At 45.5% G+C, this 20,983-nt stretch overlaps 1 protein-coding gene across 4 annotated transcripts in view; it reads right to left on the reverse strand.

The window, feature by feature from the left end:
- Positions 1–7,900: 7,900 nt before the first annotated feature.
- LOC133130146 (tripartite motif-containing protein 16-like) overlaps positions 7,901–20,983 on the reverse strand; it is a 75,143-nt gene continuing 62,060 nt past the window's right edge. The window contains exons 3-6 of one of the 4 annotated variants that reach the window (XM_061244451.1): positions 16,883–17,116; positions 16,580–16,736; positions 10,665–10,715; positions 7,901–9,799 (exon numbers count right to left, since the gene is read on the reverse strand). In XM_061244451.1, the coding sequence (XP_061100435.1) occupies positions 9,270–9,799; positions 10,665–10,715; positions 16,580–16,736; positions 16,883–17,116 (972 nt within the window). In that variant the 3' untranslated portion in view covers positions 7,901–9,269. Of the gene's footprint in view, positions 9,800–10,614; positions 10,716–16,521; positions 16,737–16,882; positions 17,117–20,983 lie in introns of those variants that run through there. The other 3 variants (XM_061244455.1, XM_061244456.1, XM_061244452.1) reach the window with 3 other exon arrangements.

Consider the following 20,983-nt stretch of genomic DNA (forward strand, 5'->3'; position numbering starts at 1 on the left):
TTAGGATGGCAGCCAGGTGTACCATGTTGTTTTCCATGTTATTTAGGAATGCAGCCAGGTGTACCATGTTGTTTTCCGTGTTATTTAGGAATGCAGCCAGGTGTACCATGTTGTTTTCTGTGTTATTTAGCAATGCAACCAGGTGTACCATGTTGTTTTCTGTGTTATTTAGTAATGCAACCAGGTGTACCATGTTGTTTTCTGTGTTATTTAGGAATGCAACCAGGTGTACCATGTTGTTTTCTGTGTTATTTAGGAATGCAACCAGGTGTACCATGTTGTTTTCTGTGTTATTTAGGAATGCAACCAGGTGTACCATGTTGTTTTCCATGTTATTTAGGATTACAACCAGGTGTACCATGTTGTTTTCTGTGTTATTTAGGATTGCAACCAGGTGTACCATGTTGTTTTCTGTGTTATTTAGGAATGCAACCAGGTGTACCATGATGTTTTCTGTGTTATTTAGGAATGCAGCCAGGTGTACCATGTTGTTTTCTGTGTTATTTAGGAATGCAACCAGGTGTACCATGTTGTTTTCTGTGTTATTTAGGAATGCAGCCAGGTGTACCATGTTGTTTTCTGTGTTATTTAGGAATGCAACCAGGTGTACCATGTTGTTTTCTGTGTTATTTAGGAATGCAACCAGGTGTACCATGTTGTTTTCCATGTTATTTAGGATGGCAGCCAGGTGTACCATGTTGTTTTCCATGTTATTTAGGAATGCAGCCAGGTGTACCATGTTGTTTTCTGTGTTATTTAGGAATGCAACCAGGTGTACCATGTTGTTTTCTGTGTTATTTAGTAATGCAACCAGGTGTACCATGTTGTTTTCTGTGTTATTTAGGAATGCAACCAGGTGTACCATGTTGTTTTCTGTGTTATTTAGGAATGCAGCCAGGTGGACCATGTTGTTTTCTGTGTTATTTAGGAATGCAACCAGGTGTACCATGTTGTTTTCCATGTTATTTAGGATTGCAACCAGGTGTACCATGTTGTTTTCTGTGTTATTTAGGAATGCAGCCAGGTGTACCATGTTGTTTTCCATGTTATTTAGCAATGCAACCAGGTGGACCATGTTGTTTTCTGTGTTATTTAGGAATGCAACCAGGTGTACCATGTTGTTTTCTGTGTTATTTAGGAATGCAACCAGGTGTACCATGTTGTTTTCTGTGTTATTTAGGAATGCAACCAGGTGTACCATGTTGATTCCATGTTATTTAGGAATGCAGCCAGGTGTACCATGTTGTTTTCCATGTTATTTAGGAATGCAGCCAGGTGTACCATGTTGTAAGGCAAAGCGGTGGAGGACGCCCCACTGGCTGATGGAGGCACATTGGCTCACGTTGTATCCTCATTGTTCGCCGTTTCGTCAAGTTAAACTCTGTCGTGTCAACAAAGACATATTCGTAGGGTTCGGCCAGAGCATGTAGCCCAAAAATTCTGTCCAAGAAAATGGTATACAGTGCATCCGGAAAGTATTCACAGCGCTTCACTTTTCCCACATTTTGTTATGTTACAGCCTTATTCCAAAATGGAATAAATTAATTTTTTTCCTCAAAATTCTACACACAACACACCATAATGACAACATGAAAGATGTTTTTTTGAAATTTTTGCTAATTTATTGAAAATAAAAAACAAAGAAATCACATGTACATAAGTATTCACAGCCTTTGCTCAATACTTTGTTGATGCACCTTTGGCAGCAATTACAGCCTCAAGTCTTTTTGAATATGATGCCACAAGCTTGGTGTTGTGTTGCACTTCGGGGGAAAAGGAATCCGTATTGCAATAAGCAACTACGCGCACAATTAACGATATAACATTTTATTCAGTATAACAGACACGAAGCACGTCCTCACAGTAGTCATACTCAGCCGCAACTCCCGGCAATTCTTCATACCTTTCTACATCCTGTTTCACTCCCCGTTTTACGTCACAAGTATTAAAGTCACAGGACACAACATATTTCCCCCTTTGTATAAAAGGCAATACATGTACTAACGGGAAGCATGCACAGTATCTCCAACATACAGTAACAGAATAAGTATATTGAGTAGGATAACCAAATGAAAATACCAGTCACTATCACAAGCAAGACCACAAGGAACTCTCACTTATCAGTGCAAGTAACAGAATGATCTTAGTGAATTAAAACTTAACCCTTTGACTGGAGTAGTACAGTAGTGTAAGTGCAACAGAAATTTTCCTCAAATGTAGAAGCAGAATAGTTACAGTATCATATGCATTTTTTTCAAGGTAACCAGCAGTATTACATTTAAGTGACATAGTCCTTGAACCAATCAGGCTTACGAGTAACAGGTTTAGGCCTGGTCCCATGAGCAGTTTGAGGTCCGATAGTACCTTGGTCAGCGACAGCAGGATCAGGGAATGCAGTAAGGTGAGAAGCATTCCAAGTCTTACCATTACTCAGAATGTATGTACTTTTCCCCACATTTTCCCTAATGCTAAGGGGATCGCTGAACCTTCGATGCCCTTTTGGCACATGTAAAGGATTTTTAACCCGCACTTTATCCCCCTTTTGGAAAGCAGGAGGGCGTGCACCCCGTTTGGCATCAGTGTAAGCTTTCATTTTACCTTGCTGCTGACGAACCCTATTGCGAATGTCCATTTCCTCAGGACTGCATTTTGGAGCAGGAGGCAACAATGTCAGCTTGGTTGGCATGGAACGTCCATGGAGCAGTTTGAATGGAGACGAACCAGTAGTGGCGTGCGGGGTAGCACGGTGGACATGCAGGCAGTCAGTCACAGCAGGTTTCCAGGGCAGATGCCGTTGAATGGCAAGCTGAACGGTCTGTTTCAGCACACGGTTGAATCTCTCTACGGCCCCATTAGCAGCAGGGTAGTAGAGCGATGAACGGTAGTGTGAGATCTGCCTCTCCTTCAGGAAAGAAGCAAAGCCTGTGGAGGTAAACTGTACACCATTATCAGTAACAATGCTAAGCGGGTTACCATGGCGACTGAACGCACCTGACATGAATGCAAGCACAGTGTTAGTAGTAACGTCACGCGTGAAGGCCACCTCAGGCCATTTGGAATAGTAGTCATTCATTGTAATGGCGAATCTGCAGTCTGAGGTACCTGACTCGAAGGGACCAACGATGTCCATGGCAACTTTTTGCCAGGGCCCTTCCGGTAGAGGAACAGGTTGCAAGGGACCCGGATGCAGTTTTGCAGTTTTGTCATTGGACTGACACAAGTAGCAGGAATAGATTGCAGTGAGCACGTCACCATCCATTTTAGGCCACCAGTACAGTTCCCGGAGGCGCCGTTTCGTCCGCACCACTCCCTGGTGAGACTCAGGCGCGATGGGAATGAGTGTAGAACGTACAGCGGCAGGAACGACTAACCTGAAACCACGGAACACGTAGTTGTCCTTGGCAGACGGCTGGAAACGTACGGGGTAGTATAGCAGCAGTACTGGATCGAGACCTTTGGCGGAAGGAGGCCAGCCACTCGCAATGACGGCTGGGAGCTTTGTGAGCTCGGGACATGTGGCACAGGCAGAGTGGAGTTCAGCAGCAGATAGAATGACGGCTGGGAGCTTTGTGAGCTCGGGACATGTGGCACAGGCAGAGTGGAGTTCAGCAGCAGATAGAATGACGGCTGGGAGCTTTGTGAGCTCGGGACATGTGGCACAGGCAGAGTGGAGTTCAGCAGCAGATAGAATGACGGCTGGGAGCTTTGTGAGCTCGGGACATGTGGCACAGGCAGAGTGGAGTTCAGCAGCAGATAGAATGACGGCTGGGAGCTTTGTGAGCTCGGGACATGTGGCACAGGCAGAGTGGAGTTCAGCAGCAGATAGAATGACGGCTGGGAGCTTTGTGAGCTCGGGACATGTGGCACAGGCAGAGTGGAGTTCAGCAGCAGATAGAATGACGGCTGGGAGCTTTGTGAGCTCGGGACATGTGGCACAGGCAGAGTGGAGTTCAGCAGCAGATAGAATGACGGCTGGGAGCTTTGTGAGCTCGGGACATGTGGCACAGGCAGAGTGGAGTTCAGCAGCAGATAGAATGACGGCTGGGAGCTTTGTGAGCTCGGGACATGTGGCACAGGCAGAGTGGAGTTCAGCAGCAGATAGAGACGCAGAAGCAGTGGTGAGTAGGGCCACATACTCGGCGTCAACGTCGGCCAGAGCAGCAGCAGGAACGTCATCGGAGAAGGTAGAAGGAAGCGGCAACCGAGACATGCAGTCAGCCGGAGCATTCTCGCAACCGGGGACGGTAGATTACGTCGTAGTTGAACGCCATGAGGCGGGCGGGCCATCTCACAACACGAAGACCAGCGTGTCCGACGCCTTTTGTAGTCAGTAGCGCCGTGAGTGCTTGGTGGTCCGTTCTCAGTGTAAAACGACGACCCCAAAGGTATGTACGCCAGCGCTCTACAGCCCACACACAGGCAAGAGCTTCTTTTTCTACGACAGCGTACGTGCGTTCAGCAGCAGTAAGAGTTCGAGACGCAAATGCAACAGTTCTTTCTACGTTATCTGGACCCTGTTGTGACATAATGGCACCCAACCCATAGTCAGAAGCATCAGTAGAAATAACAGTGTGCAATGTAGGGTCAAACAAGGCAAGGGCAGGGCTATTTATCAGCATTTTCTTTACTTTTTCGAAACTTGCTTGTGCTTCGTCAGTCCACTGGAAAGCTCTTTTCTGCATCTGAATATGCAGTGGGTAGAGACCAAGTTCTGCTCTACAAGCATAGTTGGAAGTGTTCCTGGAGACATCTAGTATTTGTTTGGCAAATTCCAGCTGGAATGTTTAAATTGGTCCTTTGTCCGACTTTTTAAAGCTGGGATCTAATATGGGTCCCCACACCTCACTTCCATATAATACTATTGGAGTTAATATGGAGTGGTGCATTTTAAGACAAATTTTAATTGGGATATATGTTTTGCCAAATTTAGATTTGATTGAGTGAAATGCTCTTCTGTGGAGTGTTTCTGTCGGCAGGTTAAAGCTACCTGAGGACCTGATCTCCAAGCCCAGGTAATTGTGACTGGTACTGTTTCAACACTTCACCCTCGTAGGTGAACTTGTATTGGTTCCCCTGCTGTCTGGCTTTCTTTTGGAAGATTTTTACCAAGTTAACTTTTCGGGCCCATCTTTCACAATATTGTTGAACAATGTCAATGCTTTGCTGCAGTTCTTGAGCTGCTGATGACATTATGACCAAGTCATCAGCGCAAAGTAAACACTTAACCTCTGTATCTAAAAGGGTGAGGCTGGGGCTGAAGACTGCTGAATCATGGTGGCTAGCTCATTAATGTAGATGTAGAACAGCGCAGGACTGAGACTGCAGCCCTGGAGGACCCCTCTCCCCTGGTGAAAGTCATTTGTTCTTTTGTTGTTTATCTTAACTGCTGATTTATTGTTGAAATATATTGATTTTACCGGATCATATGTTTTTCCTCCGATGCCTCTATTTCAGTTCTGTTAATACAGATGATTTTGATTAGATTTTATTGTTTTTTCCAAATCATGTCATTTTCATTTGGTCCTGATCTGGTGGAGTCAGGTCTGCCATTTTGACTTCCTTATAGAGATTTTCAAAGTCATTTTTCCAAATTGTGCCATTTTGAATAGCTGGTCCTGGCTTATGATCATCAAACTTTTTGTGTAGATCCCAAAATGTGTATCAAGAGTGTCTTCAATTTGACTTATTTTGGCTTCAATATGTTTTCCTTTTTTATGATGCAAGAGCTGTTTATATACTTTCAGAGCATTTTAATAATTAGTGCAAAGCTCTTGGTAGCATGGATCTGTGTTTTTTGTTTGAAAGAGTACACAAACAATTTCTTGATGCTCTGCATTCCTGATCAAACCACACCTGCCTTTGTGTTCTTTAGATTCATTCTCATGTTTACAGGAGGAATATCTGCCAACGAGGCCAAAGTATTGAGAATCTCATTAAAATCTCTGCTAGCCAGGTTCACATCTTCAAAGGTAGATGTGTAAGTTAAGTAATGTTTTGATTTTTGGGTTTTCTCAATTTAGTTTTAATGTGTGAATATTGGCTTCACTCCATTTCTATGGGGGCTTTAGGGGACAGATCTTCTCTGCAGGTGAACTGCTCAGCAGCTTCTCTGTGCTGTCCAGGTACAGTACAGTCTGACAATGATCAGATATAGGGAGCTGTGGTTTAACCAGGAATGCCCTGATGAAGCTGGGGTCTAGGTCAGTGATGACATAATCCACCACACTTTGTCCTAAATGTGAACAATATGTAAACCTTCCCAGGGAGTCTCCCCTGGTCCGGCCATTCACTATGAACAGACCTGGACTTTTACAGAGCTGCAGAACCTGTTTCCCACTCTTGTTGACCACACTGTCATTGTTTTGTCTGGCCGTTGTATTTGGTGACGGGTTAAGAGGAGTGTAACTAAATATGTGTGTGTTTCCATTGGAGTTAATAAAATCAACCTCCTTTCCTGTTCTGGCATTTAAATGTCCACATATCAGCACATATCCCAGTGAGTGAAAATGAACAGTTTCTCTCTGTAAATCAGAGAAACAGTCCTCTTTGTAATGGGGTGGATCTCTTGGTGGTATTTATAAAGCACAGAGGAAGACTGGTTTAGATTGTAAAATAGAATCTATTCTGAGCCAGATATAGCAGTTGCCTTTTTACTGGCTTTACTGCCCTCTTTTTTCTTTTAACTGCCCCTTCTCCCTCTCTCTCCCTCTTTCCCCTCTCCCTCTTTCCCTACCCCTCTTCCCCCCTCTCTCTCTCCCACTGTCTCTCTCCCCTCCTCTCCCTCCCCTTCTCTCCTCCCCTCCCTCTCTCCCCTCCCCCCCCTCCCTCTTTCCCTACCCCTCTTCCCCCCTCTCTCTCCCACTGTCTCTCCCCTCCTTCTCTCCCTCCCCTCCCTCTCCCTCCCCTCCCTCCTCCCTCCCCCTCTCTCCCTCTTTCCCTCCCACTGTCTCTGTCTCTCTCTCTCAGAATTTTAATAAATATTCAGTATGTAGTTATTAATTGTTTAAAAGTTTTTATTTTATTTTAATAAATTTCCCCTCCCCTCCCTCTTTCTCAAGATTCCGATGTGCTTTATTTGCCTGACAAGTGAATTGTGTATTAAAGCATTGACAATAACAACATTACAGTCAAAACAACAACCCCCCAGCCAAACACACACATAGTAAACAACAACAACCCCCCCAAACACATAGTAAACAACAACAACCCCTCAGCCAAACACACATAGTAAAGAACAACCCCCCAGCCAAACACATAGTAAACAACAACCCCCCCAGCCAAACACACATAGTAAACAACAACAACCTTTCCCCATATATGTATGTATATTTCTTTCTCTTTCTCCTCTCTATCCCCCTGCCTCTCATTCTCTCTCTATCTCCTTCTCTCTCTCTCTCCCCATCTCTCCCTCTCTGTCTCTCTCTCCCCTCCCCCTCTCTCTCTCCCCCCCTCTCCTCCCTCCCTCTCTCCCCTCCCCCCCTCTCTCTCCCCCTCTCCTCCCTCCCTCTCTCCCTCTCTCCCCTCCCCCTCTCTCTCCCTCCCTCTCTCCCTCTCTCCCCCTCCCCTCCCTCAACAACCCCCCCAGCCAAACACACATAGTAAACAACAACCCCCCCCAGCCAAACACACATAGTAAACAACCACCCCCAAACACACATAGTAAACAACAACCCCCCCAGCCAAACACACATAGTAAACAACAACCTTTCCCCATATATGTATGTATATATCTTTCTCTTTTTCCTCTCTATCCCCCTGCCTCTCTTTCTCTCTCTATCTCCTTCTCTCTCTCTCCCCATCCCTCGCTCTCTGTCTCTCTCCCTCTCCCTCCCTCTCTCAAATTCATATTGCTTTATTGGCATCAGCCAAACCTTTTCCACATGATTTATAGAACAAATAATAATAATAATAATAAACTTTATTTAAAAAGCACATTTAAAACAACCATGGTTGACCAAAGTGCTGTACAAAACCAGGCAATAAAATGAAAGATAAAATGAAATAAAATGAGATAAAAAGAAATAAAATGAAATAAAAAGAAATAAAATGAAATACATGTACATTATCTGGATTTCCCATTTATGTCTGACATAAAGGCCTCACTAAAAAGGTGGGTTTTTAACAAGGATTTAAAAACATTATGTTTTGGGCAGATTTAATATGTGGCTGTTCCACAACTTGGGGCCAGCTACCTCAAAGGCCCGGTCACCCCTCCTAGCTCTCCTCGACATAGGGACATCCAAAAGTTGCTGATTGCATGATCTAAGTGATCTAGCTGGGGTATACATATTGAGCAGTTCAGACAAGTACGTAGGTGCTAGACCATTCATTGCCTTAAAAACAAATAATAAAATGTTTTAATTTATTCTGTAACGGACAGGAAGCCAATGTACAAAGAACCCATCAGACCATGTGTATGTATATATCTTTCTCTTTCTCCTCTCTATCCCCCTGCCTCTCTTTCTCTCTCTATCTCCTTCTCTCTCTCTCCCCATCTCTCCCTCTCTGTCTCTCTCCCTCTCCCTCTCTCAAATTCAAATGGCTTTATTGGCATCAGCCAAACCTTTTCCACACGATTTACAGAACAAAGAACCCATCAGACCTGGTTACCATGGTGTGGCCCGATCGGGGATCGCTGGAGCGGAACGACCCGTGCGCCAGCGCCAAGAGCTGGGAAAGTAATGAACAACGTATATTTCCCAATATGGTATTTAACAGAGTGGCACCTTGGAGAGAGCCGGGGGGAGAGTCAGCACCACCGGGGAGAGGCGCGTGGGGAACGCCAACACTCACTCCTCATCATTTCTGATTGGACAGGCGCGGCTGGGCCGAGTTGGAGAAAGAGAGAGACGCCCCACAAAAAGCCGCGCTGGAGAACAGAGCGGGGCTCATGACAGAGGAGGAGAGACCCGGAGCCAGTGCGTGTGAGGATCCCTAACGAGAGACGGGCCACAAGGCGGAGAAGGGGGACTTCCCAGGGAAAGGAGCGGATTGGACGGCCTGCCACTGATAACCACGGACGAACGCGGTCACGTGAATTCCACTTTTTTGTTCTTTTTCTTTCTTTCCAGTGTTCCTATTTTTTTGGCCACTTAATTTTTTTCCTCTTTTTGAAAAAGGAATCATTTTTTGTTCTGGACTATTGAGATGTGCCCTGAAGCCACTTATAAAAAATATATATATCATTTTTTGTTCACCTCTCTCTCTCTCTCTCTCTCTCTCTCTCTCTCTCTCTCTCATTACAGCTGATCTTCCCTTCACTCTCTGCCTCATCCCAGATCACACAGTTTTACAGAGGATCCAGACCAAACAACCCAAAACCCAGGATAGAGGGGCTGAGTGAATGTGGTCTGGACTCTGTGCAGGAGGGTCATTGTGTCAGAGACGCTGTAGAAGGACAGAGTTCCTGTCCTGTGATCCAGGTACACTCCTATTCTGGAGGAGGAGGGAACAGGGATTTCAGTGTCCTTATGATTGTGCCTGAAATAGTAACTGGAGGGAGAGCAGCGCAAAGCCCAGGACTTGTCATTACATCCCATTCCACAGTCAATACCCCGCCCTTTCCTCCTGATCTCTTTATATGACACTGCTATATCAACCACACCCCCACTCCTCTCAGCCTCCCAGTAACAGCGTCCAGACACACCCTCTCTGCACAACACTTGGGTGTAACGCTCAAATCTCTCTGGATGATCAGGATATGACTGGATCTCTCCCACACGGGTCACCTCTCTGTTCCCCTCAGACAGACGGAGGTATCTGTGCGCTGTGTTGGGGTCCAGTGTGAGCTGACAGCCATCTGATGGAGGAGAAGAGAGGAGAGCTCCACTCACATATTTACACATCATACATATTTTATACATCTTTCATATTTTATGTATTTAAATCTCATATTTTCTTTATTGTTCTCATTTTTAAGATGTTTAAAGCTTGTCAAACTCACTTGTGTCTTCTGAAAGTTACTTTTCACTTATTTTTACCCTTGTATTGAATTTTCAACCTCTCCCCTCCCCTCTCCCCTCCCCTCCCCTCTCCCCTCCCCTCTCCCCTCTCCCCTCCCTCTCCCCTCCCCCTCCCTCTCCCCTCCCCTCTCTCCTCCCCCTCTCCGCCCCCTCCCTCTCCCTCTCCCTCTCCCCCTCCCCTCCCCTCCCCTCCCTCTCTCTCCCCTCTCTCTCTCTCCGTTCTCTCTCTCTCTCTCTCTCTCCCCTCTCTCTCTCTCTCTCTCCCTCCCCCCCTCTCTCTCTCTCTCCCTCCCCCCCCTCTCTCTCTCTCTCTCTCCCCCCCTCCCCCTCTCTCTCCCCCCCTCCCCTCTCTTCCCCCCCCTCTCCCCTCCCTCTCTCTCTCCCCTCCCTCCCCCTCTCTCTCTCCCCCCCTCTCCCCTCCCTCTCTTCCCCCCCTCTCCCCTCCCTCCCTCCCCCTCTCCCCCTCGCTCCCTCCCCCTCTCCCTCCCTCCCTCCCTCCCCCTCTCCCCCTCCCCCTCTCCCCTCCCCCTCTCCCTCCCTCCCTCCCCCTCTCCCTCCCCCCTCCCCCCCTCCCTCCCCTCCCTCCCTCCCTTCCTCCCTCCCTCCCCTCCCTCCCTCCCCTCCCTCCCCTCCCTCCCTTCATATTCCCTCAGAATCTCTGGTTGCTTCATTCATTCATTTAAGGCTTAATTACAGACTCACATTGTAAGAAGTCCTGTCTGGTCTGGGGCTCTAGAACAGAGACTTCTTCCACTGTGGAGAGAGAGATCACAAGAGAAAAAGATCAACCTTTTTCTAAGATCCTGGAGAAATTGAATGCTTGTTTCAATCTGCAAGTAAATGACAACTGATGTCACCCAGAATACAGTATCAGAATGGCTCTCAAATGTTACAGTAAAACAGAGCAGAGAGAGGAGACAGGATGGTTTCATCATAAAACTACTGAGGAATTTGACTTGTGTTCTCTCCTCTCATCTCTATGCAGTGTCTTGCATCCTAGTAAACAAAGACATACTGGTCATACTGTATTTTATTCTCTCAAGATTAAACAAAGCTCTCATTGAACACATTTAGGTTCATGCTCTAGCCAGAAGAACTGCCCCTTACATACTGGGTACGCTTATAGATTTCATCCCTATTCACACTGAACACCTCTGTGATATTCTGGATCATCTGGAGCTTGTGAGCACTTGAAATGTCCCTCTACACTGTAATATATAAACCTTTATGTGACTAGGAAGTCACATTGAGATTAAAACCTCTTTTACAAATGAGACCGAGCCAAGACAGGGTCAAACAGCAGCATAAGATCACAGAATCACAATCACGGATCCATTACAATAATATACATAATTATGTAGGTATATACAGAACAAAGTGCATTACAATACATACAATATGACAGAACATAACACAGGGAAACAGTGAATTAAACATATCCATGCAACTTAAAGCAGTAGCAGCTTAACATGGGAACATGCATTACTCTCAAATTAAGATCGTTTAATGAAATAAGAGAATCAAGTTTGAGCTTGGCCTGAAGCTCATTCCAGGACCAAGGAAAATATAACCTGTGAGACAGACTGAAATGCCACTCACCCCTCTCATTAATAATATATAACCTGTGAGACAGACTGAAATGCCACTCACCCCTCTCATTAATAATATATAACCTGTGAGACAGACTGAAATGTCACTCACCCCTCTCATTAATAATATATAACCTGTGAGAAAGACTGAAATGTCACTCACCCCTCTCATTAATAATATATAACCTGTGAGACAGACTGAAATGTCACTCACCCCTCTCATTAATAATATATAACCTGTGAGACAGACTGAAATGTCACTCACCCCTCTCATTAATAATATATAACCTGTGAGACAGACTGAAATGCCACTCACCCCTCTCATTAATAATAAACACTGAACAAAAAGTTTGGAAATTTGTGTATGGTAGATTATTTCTCTGTTGTAATAATGCTTCTTGGCAACACATTTTATACCGTTGGAAAGCATGTTCATTTCCCTTTTAAATGGTGCCCCATTTGTAAGGAACATGCATTTGTGGGATGAGCAGCACAGCTGAGTATGTGGGTTGCGCTCATGATAAATGTGCCAAATCTTATGAAACAGGCGATGTCAGAGACAGACCGTGAAGTGGGCGTCCCAAGAAGACCGGTTCCTCACCCTTTCAGCACTTAGGAACCGTAGGCCGTCTTCTACAGATTTGCAGTCAAGGTTTGCAGGACCATATGGCACACGGCTTTCGGCCCAGACAATCCTGAACAGACTGTACGCAGCCAATCTCCGGCTCATAGGGCTGCCAGGAGGCCTGCCATGACTGCCCTTCACTGTCAGGCCCGTTTGCACTGGTGCCGGCAACACCTGCACTGGAACCTGAACATGTGGAGGAACGCTACGTTCAGCCATGAGTCCAGATTCTGCCTACGGAAGTTGGATCGTAGGGTCAAAGTGTGGAGAAGACGGGGAGAAGGCTATGCTGATTGCTGCACCGATAGAGTAACACCTTTTGGTGGAGGCAGTGTGATGGTGTGGGGCGGCAACTCCATCACTGGAAAAACCAGGCTTGTCATCATTGGAGGCAATCTCAATGCAGAGAGATATCGAGATGAGATTCTGCAACCAGTGGCAATCCCGTATCTCCACAGTCTGGGACCGAACTCTGATAAACAGGGGGTTTATCAGAGACTACCTCCAGAATTTGGGAGTAGAGAGAATGGAATGGCCTGCCAACAGTCCTGACCTCAACCCAACTGAACACTTGTGGGATCAGCAGGGGCGTGCTGTTGGTGCTAGAGTGACCAACACAACCACGTTGGCTGACTTGTGACAAATCCTGGTTGAGGAGTGGAATGCCATCCCACAACAGTGTGGGACCAGGCTGGTGACCAGCATGAGGAGGTGCCAGGCTGTTGTGGCTGTCTATGGTTCTTCCACACACTACTGAGGCTCCTGTCTGTTTGTTAAATTAATAAATTGTAAAATTGCCAATATGTCTTGTTTCTTCCTTTTTACTGACAGACTTCAATCATCCAATCCACCAAACAACACCAAACAAGAGTCAATAGCAACAGCAGAATAAGCTGTTTGGCATTGGCAGAGAAGATTTGGCACATTTTTCATGAGCGCTACCCACATACTCAGCTGTGCTGCTCATCCCACAAATGCATGTTCCTTACAAATGGGGCACAATTTAAAATGTAAATAAACAGGCTTTCCAACGGTATAAAATGTATTGCCTAGAAGCATTGTTTCAACGGAGAAATAATCTACCTGAAAGACTGAAATAAATACAGCAGATGTCGCAATTACAAGCAATACAGACAGCATATATGGGTAATAATTACCATTCACCTCTGCCAGACCATATTTATCAATATAAGTGCTTTTTGATTTTTGTGATATGTGATCTTTGAAAATCAATCAATTATAATCAAGACATGGGAGGAATAAATCATGTGAATCTTGTACATATATAAATTAAATAAGGTTTTCATCACCATTGATGTTTATTGCTTTGAACTGAACAAATTGGAAAAACTAATTTTACACAGTATTTTATGGAAATGATAAAGGAGCCCCAACACATATTCATAGTGGTCTACACACCACATGAGGGACAGAGTTTCACTCAGTGCTGCACGTGTATTTCCTGCACTTGACACAAGTGTACGGTGTTCTTCTGCCTTTCTTGGGTCCACAGACATTGCAGCACTTCTTCTTGCTACCGGCTGCAGACTAAAATGAGGGAACACTTCAGCAGTTTTACTAACACCTCTCTCTGTCTCACTCACTATCCCTGACGGCCACAGATCCTCCATCCCTATGCAGCATACTCCTGAGTAGCACCTTTTGGCCTTTCTTTGTCAGGGAGGACACCAGGGACGTGTCGGCCATGAACACAAACGTAGATGTTGAGTGTGGTCAACAGTTGAGGTGGGAGCTCTGGCTGGTTTCTTCATGGTGTTCCTGCCATCATCGGCTTCCTCTTGGGGAGCTCCTGCCCCAGCTTGTGCAAAGTGAAAAAGTTCTGGCATGTGATGTTTTATTCACGGAGAGACTGATGTGCTGGCTGCAGATGCACTGGTCCTGGGGCTGGCTGAGGGTCGGTCTCATCCTCTTCTTCAAACTCACCGTCACACTCTCAATCCAGAGACATGATCCTGACGTGCAGTGTTGCTGGTGCAGTGCTGAGTATCGCTGCCTTCCACGCCGTGGCCAGTGCCTCTTATCTCCTGAGCCACTGTCGCTCTAAACAATATGCTGCTGCTGCAGTAGCCTATCCGTGTTTGACGTGCTGTGAGCTCAGAGAAGCTCTTCTGCATACCATTACATTACATTATTGGCATTTGGCAGACGCTCTTATCCAGAGCGACGTACAACAAAGTGCATACCCATAACCAGGGATAAGTTCGCTGAAAGACCCTAGAGGTAAGTACAATTTCAACTGCTACCTGTACAACAAAGATAAGGACAAGGGCCATTTTTTTTTTTTTTACTTTTTTTGAACAAACAAACAAACAGAGCAAAAGTCACCAAAGTTAACTATCCAAACACTGCTTACCTAGCCAACTAAAATACTGATACACAAGTCACAGAGACAACAATTAAGGTTCACAGGGAGGTAGGGAGGGATGGGGAGAGGTGCTGTTTGAAGAGGTGTGTCTTCAGCTTGCGCTTGAAGGTGGGGAGGGATTCTATAGTTCTGACCTCAACGGGGAGTTCGTTCCACCACCGTGGAGCCAGAACAGACAGTAGTCGTGAGCGTGAGGTGGAGGTTCTGAGAGGGGGAGGTGCCAAGCGGCCTGTGGAGGCTGAACGAAGAGGTCTGGCAGGGGTGTAGGGTCTGATGATTTTTTGCAGATAAGCTGGGGAAGACCCTTTAACTGCTTGGAAGGCTAGCACCAATGTTTTGAATTTGATGCGAGCCATGACAGGCAGCCAGTGGAGGGAAGTAAGCAGGGGGGTGACGTGTGAGTATTTGGGAAGGTTGAAGACCAGACGAGCTGCTGCATTCTGGATGAGTTGGAGGGGTCTGATGGCAGACGCTGGGAGGCCAGCCAAGAGGGAATTGCAGTAGTCCAGGCGGGACAGAACCATCGCTTGGACCAGGAGCTGGGTCGAGTAGGGGGTGAGAAAGGGGCGGATTCTCCGTATGTTGTATAGGAAGAACCTGCAAGACCGGGTCACCGCCGCAATGTTCTCGGAAAGGGACAGTCTGCTGTCCATCACCACGCCGAGGTTCCTTGCACTGGGTGACGGCGTGAGTGTGGTATCCCCGAGGGAAATGGAGAGATCCAGATGGGGAGAGGCATTAGCAGGGATGAATATCATTTCAGTTTTATCTGGGTTGAGCTTTAGATGGTGGTTGTCCATCCAGCTCTGGATGTCCCTCAGGCAAGCGGAGATACGGGGTGAAACCTGCGTATCAGACGGCGGGAACGAGACGAAGAGTTGGGTATCGTCCGCATAGCAGTGGTAGGATAGCCCATGTGCAGTGATCACAGGGCCAAGGGAGCGAGTGTAGAGAGAAAAAAGAAGCGGGCCAAGGACTGAGCCCTGGGGAACTCCTGTGGCGAGGGGCCGAGGTGTCGATACCGAACCAGCCCAGGCAACCTGGAAGGAGCGACCAGAGAGGTAGGACTCAATCCAGTCCAGGGCTGTGCCACAGATGCCCGTTGCTGACAGGGCAGACAGGAGGATGGAGTGATCCACAGTGTCGAAGGCAGCAGAGAGATCTAGAAGAATGAGGACAGAGGAGAGGGAGGCTGCTCGTGCGGCATGAAGTGACTCACTGACGGAGAGGAGCGCAGTCTCTGTCGAGTGGCCCGATCTGAAGCCAGACTGATGGGGGTCTAGCAGGTTGTTGTTAGAAAAGAAGGAAGAAAGTTGAGTAGAAGCGGCTCGTTCTATAGCCACTGTTGTAATGTGTGGTTATTTGTGTCACTGGGACCTTCCTGTCCGCTTTGACATGGTGTTTCTGCCCGCACAACTGCTGCTCACTGGATGTTTTCTGTTTTTCACACAATTCTCTGCAAACTCTAGATTCTGCTTGAAATACCAGGAGAACAGCATTTTCTGAGATACTGATACCTCCCTGTCTGGCATCAACAATCATTCCACGGTCAAAGCCACTTTGATCACATTTCTTCCCCATTCTGATTTTGGTCTGAACAACAACTAAAGCTCTTGACCAGGTCTGCATGCATTCATGCATTTAGGTGCTGCCACATGATTGGTTGATTAAATATTTGAATGAACAAGCTGGTGTACAGGCCTACCCAATAAAGTGATCAGTGAGTGTCTGTAATATAAATGTGAAGGGGGGTGCAGTGTGCACTAAATTAAATTGTGTTCTTTTAAATGAGGCCAGGCCAATGTGTCTCAGGTTTAAAAAATATATTTAAATGTATCATTTTTCTTTTAATAAACATTGAAAACAGGTCCCACAGACCCAAACACCGCACAATGGTTAATAATATATAAGGTGTGTAAGTTCCTTTCATGTTGTAAGAGTGAATCTTAGGCAGATCACCTCATCAGTGTGTTGTGAGCAGTGACTAAACACACTTTCTGCAGTAGGGTCCACCAACCTCTTCCAGAAACTTTGAACTCCGCCTTGAAAACATCCTCCAGTCGCTCTTTCAGTTCAGAGACAGATTTCCTCACAGCCTCAAAAGAGACGTTTGGACTGACAGTGATGCTGGGTAAGTCTCCAGGTCCAGGAGGGGCACAGAGGGACTGACAGCTCTGCAGACAGACAGACAGAAAGAGACAGACAGTGAACACAGATTCCTGTGCAGACACCAGGAGCAGATCTTTGTAAAAGAGGAACACACCTCACCATGTATGTACAGTGTACACAGTGCAGACTGTCAGAGAGCCAGTGATGTTACCTGGAGGAAATGGATGTGATCCTCTGTGTGTGAAAGCTGCTCCAGCTCAGCGTCTCTCCTCCTCAGCTCAGCAATCTCCTGCTCCAGTCGCTCCAGGAGTCCTTCAGCCCGACTCACTTCAGCCTTCTCCTGATCTCTGATCAGCTCTTTCACCTCAGAGCGCCTTCTCTCAATGGAGCGGATCAGCTCAGTAAAGATCCTCTCACTGTCCTCCACTGCTGTCTGTGCAGAGCGCTGTTAGGAGAAACAGAAGGAGGAGGGTTGTACATTTTAACTAGGCCTTTCACTCAGCTCTTACTGGGACCCCAGACAGCCTGTTCCCCACAGTGTGGCTCAGTGGGATGGAGCCCCACAGGGCTGGAAAGTGGCCCAACACTGGGCTCCTCGCTGGCTGACTGGAGGAGAGCCCTGACTGAGCCCTGAAATGGCTCTTCCATCAGCCAGCTGTTGTCTTCTCCTCTGCTCAGTACCAATGGTGGCTTATGGTTATGGGAACACGGGGGACCATAAATATTCGTGCAATGGTAGTTTTTCTCCTGAGGAATGTTGTTTATGATCATGGTTGCATACTGGGGACCTAAAACACTTCACATGAAGTGGAGCAATATTTTCAGAGAAGACGATATATAACTACGACATATAACTTCCTTGTGATCGGAAGGCGATGCACCTGAACAGCACCTGGAGCACAGTTTTGCACTCCGTTATGCAGGCAAATCTATATGAAATCTTTTTGGTGGATCTTAACATGATTTAAAACCTATATAAAACGATGTGTGTCCGTGAGGTGTGTAGCTGAGCCTTAATCGCCACGATAAATTCTTACACCGCGATGATAAGGCTTCTTGGTTTACAGCCTAACTTTCCCAACGACTGTTTTCTTTCTAAAAATATGTTTTATTAACAAAATAGCAGTAGTTATCAAGACAAGACATTGTGGCAAGCAGCAGCAGGTAATATATATAGAGAACTGAAAACAAAACGTTCGCTCTTAACCCACAAGCTTCTGTTTACAACCCGGCCCCTGAAGTAGCCCGTTACCTAAAACTTCCCCCCTGCAACCTCTCCAGACACAAAATTACCTACCCACATAACAGCCCCCCTGCAGCAGCATCTGGTAAATGGTAAATGGTTTGCATTTATATAGCAGCTTTATCAAAAGTGCTGTACAAATGATGCTTCTCATTCACCCATTAATACACACACTCACACACCAACAGCGATTGGCTGGGCAGGGGCACCTCAACACACCTAGGGCGGGATTGAACTGGCAAACGATTGACTGCCAGCCGACTGCTCTTACCGCCTGATCCAATGTCGCATTTCCCTCACAAATCCCTCAGTAACACAATACATAAAACTCACACAGCTAGGCCCGTTTAGTTTAATCAGCTGGAGGAGGAGTTACGTCCATAATAAGAATAAGTACCTGCAATACTGATTTTTATACATTAATTCAGGAGTAGCACAGGCCTAAGATTCAGTTTTGTAAACATCCCAACTATCGATAGCTGATTTATTGACTTGTTGATTTGATTCTATGACCATCCACGTTGGTCCATGTTTCTGACTTGATTAATACAAATGTTCTAAAGTATCGCAAACAATGTGGCCTTTGCTCCAATAACCAACTCATGAGCCAAATAAAATCTAAACTATAGGCTGTAAAATATCTGTCTAATGGTGCTGTGTGTACGTGTGTGTGTGCGTTTGTCGTGGTTGGCAGTTTTTGTCAGAGGAAGGGCCCATAAAAAATCTTTCACAGGGGCCCATCCTAACTAGCTGCCGAGGCGTGTCCAACCAAGACTGACACAAATGACAGAAAAAAGGAAGAAAACGGACATTATATATTATGTATTTATGTATGTACACAAGTTTATGTCTGGTAAATCAGTGACTTAGCAGACGGAAAAGCCAATGTTAGATATTTCGAATATTCTAAATACATAAAAAAAAAAAGAATATAATATATATATATAGTGTGGCAATGCAGACAATCATGTAGATATGGTCTGGAGCTTCAGTCACATCAACCATCAGAATGGAGAAACATTTTTATCTGAGTGACTTTGACCGTGGAATGATTGTTGTTGGGAGACAGGGTGGTTTGAGTATCTTAGAAACTGCTGATATCTTGGGATTTTCACGCGCACTATTCTCTAGAGTTTGCAAAGAATGGTGCAAAAAAGAATGAAAAATCCAGTGAGCAGCAGTTCTGCAGTCAGAAACGCCGCGTTAATGAGAGACGTCAGAGGAGAATGGCCAGACTGGTCAAAGCTGACAGGAAGGTGACAGTAATGCAAATAACCACACATTACAACAGTGGTATGTAGAAGAGCATCATAACTTTCAGTGGATAGGCTACAGCAGTAGAAGTCTATAAAATATGTCTTATAAATACCTAATAAAGTGCTCAGTGAGTGTATATGTATATATATTCACATACAGTGGTCTGAAAAAGTGTTTGCCCCCTTCCTGATTTCTTATTTTTTTGCCTGTTTGTCACACTTAAATGTTTCAGATCATCAAACAAATTTCAATATTAGTCAAAGACAACACAAGTAAACACAAAATGCAGTTTTTAAATGAAGGTTTTTATTATTAAGGGAGAAAAGAAATCCAACCCTACATGGCCCTGTGTGAAAAAGTGATTGCCCCCCCTGTTAAAACATAACTTAACTGTGGTTTATCAAACCTGAGTTCAATTTCTCTAGCCACACCCAGGCCTGATTACTGCCACACCTGTTCTCAATCAAGAAATCACTTAAATAGGACCTGCCTGACAAAGTGAAGTAGACCAAATGATCCTCAAAAGCTAGACATCATGCCGAGATCTAAAGAAATTCATGAACAAATGAGAAAGAAAGTAATTGAGATCTATCAGTCTGGAAAAAGTTATAAAGCCATTTCTAAAGCTTTGGGACTCCAGCGAACCGCAGTGAGAGCCATTATCCACAAATGGCGAAAACATGGAACAGTGGTGAACCTTCCCAGGAGTGGTCGGCTGACCAAAATTTCCCCAAGAGTGCAGCGATGACTCATCCAAGAGGTCACAAATGACCCCACAACAACATCCAAAGAACTGCAGGCCTCACTTGCCTCAGTTAAGGTCAGTGTTCACTCCACCATAAGAAAGAGACTGGGCAAAAATGACCTGCATGGCAGAGTTCCAAGACGAAAACCACTGCTGAGCAAAAAGAACATTAAGGCTCGTCTCAATTTTGCCAGAAAACATCTTGATGTTCCCCAAGACTTTTGGGAAAATATTCTGTGGTCTGACGAGACAAAAGTTGAACTTTTTGGAAGGTGTGTGTCCCATTACATCTGGCGTAAAAGTAACACCGCATTTCAGAAAAAGAACATCATACCAACAGTAAAATATGGTGGTGGTAGTGTGATGGTCTGGGGCTGTTTTGCTGCTTCAGGACCTGGAAGACTTGCTGTGATAAATGGAACCATGAATTCTGCTGTCTACCAAAAAATCCTGAAGGAGAATGTCCGGCCATCTGTTTGTGACCTCAAGCTGAAACGAACTTGGGTTCTGCAGCAGGACAATGATCCAAAACACACCAGCAAGTCCACCTCTGAATGGCTGAAGAAAAACAAAATGAAGACTTTGGAGTGGCCTAGTCAAAGTCCTGACCTGAATCCTATTGAGATGCTGTGGCATGACCTTAAAAAGGCGGTTCATACTCAAAAACCCTCCAATGTGGCTGAATTACGACAATTCTGCAAAGATGAGTGGGCCAAAATTCCTCCACAGCGCTGTAAGAGACTCATTACAAGTTATCGCAAACGCTTGATTGTAGTTGTTGCTGCTAAGGGTGGCCCAACCAGTTATTAGGTTTAGGGGGCAATCACTTTTGCACACAGGGCCATGTAGTTTTGGATTTTTTTTCTCCCTTAATAATAAAAACCTTCATTTAAAAACTGCATTTTGTGTTTACTTGTGTTGTCTTTGACTAATATTTAAATTTGTTTGATGATCTGAAACATTTACGTGTGACAAACATGCAAAAAAATAAGAAATCAGAAAGGGGTCAAACACTTTTTCACACCACTGTATATATATATTTTTGTCTGCCCTGACAGATTGGGGTG

This window comes from Conger conger, chromosome 6, assembly GCF_963514075.1.
Source record: "Conger conger chromosome 6, fConCon1.1, whole genome shotgun sequence".
Lineage (NCBI taxonomy): Eukaryota > Metazoa > Chordata > Actinopteri > Anguilliformes > Congridae > Conger > Conger conger.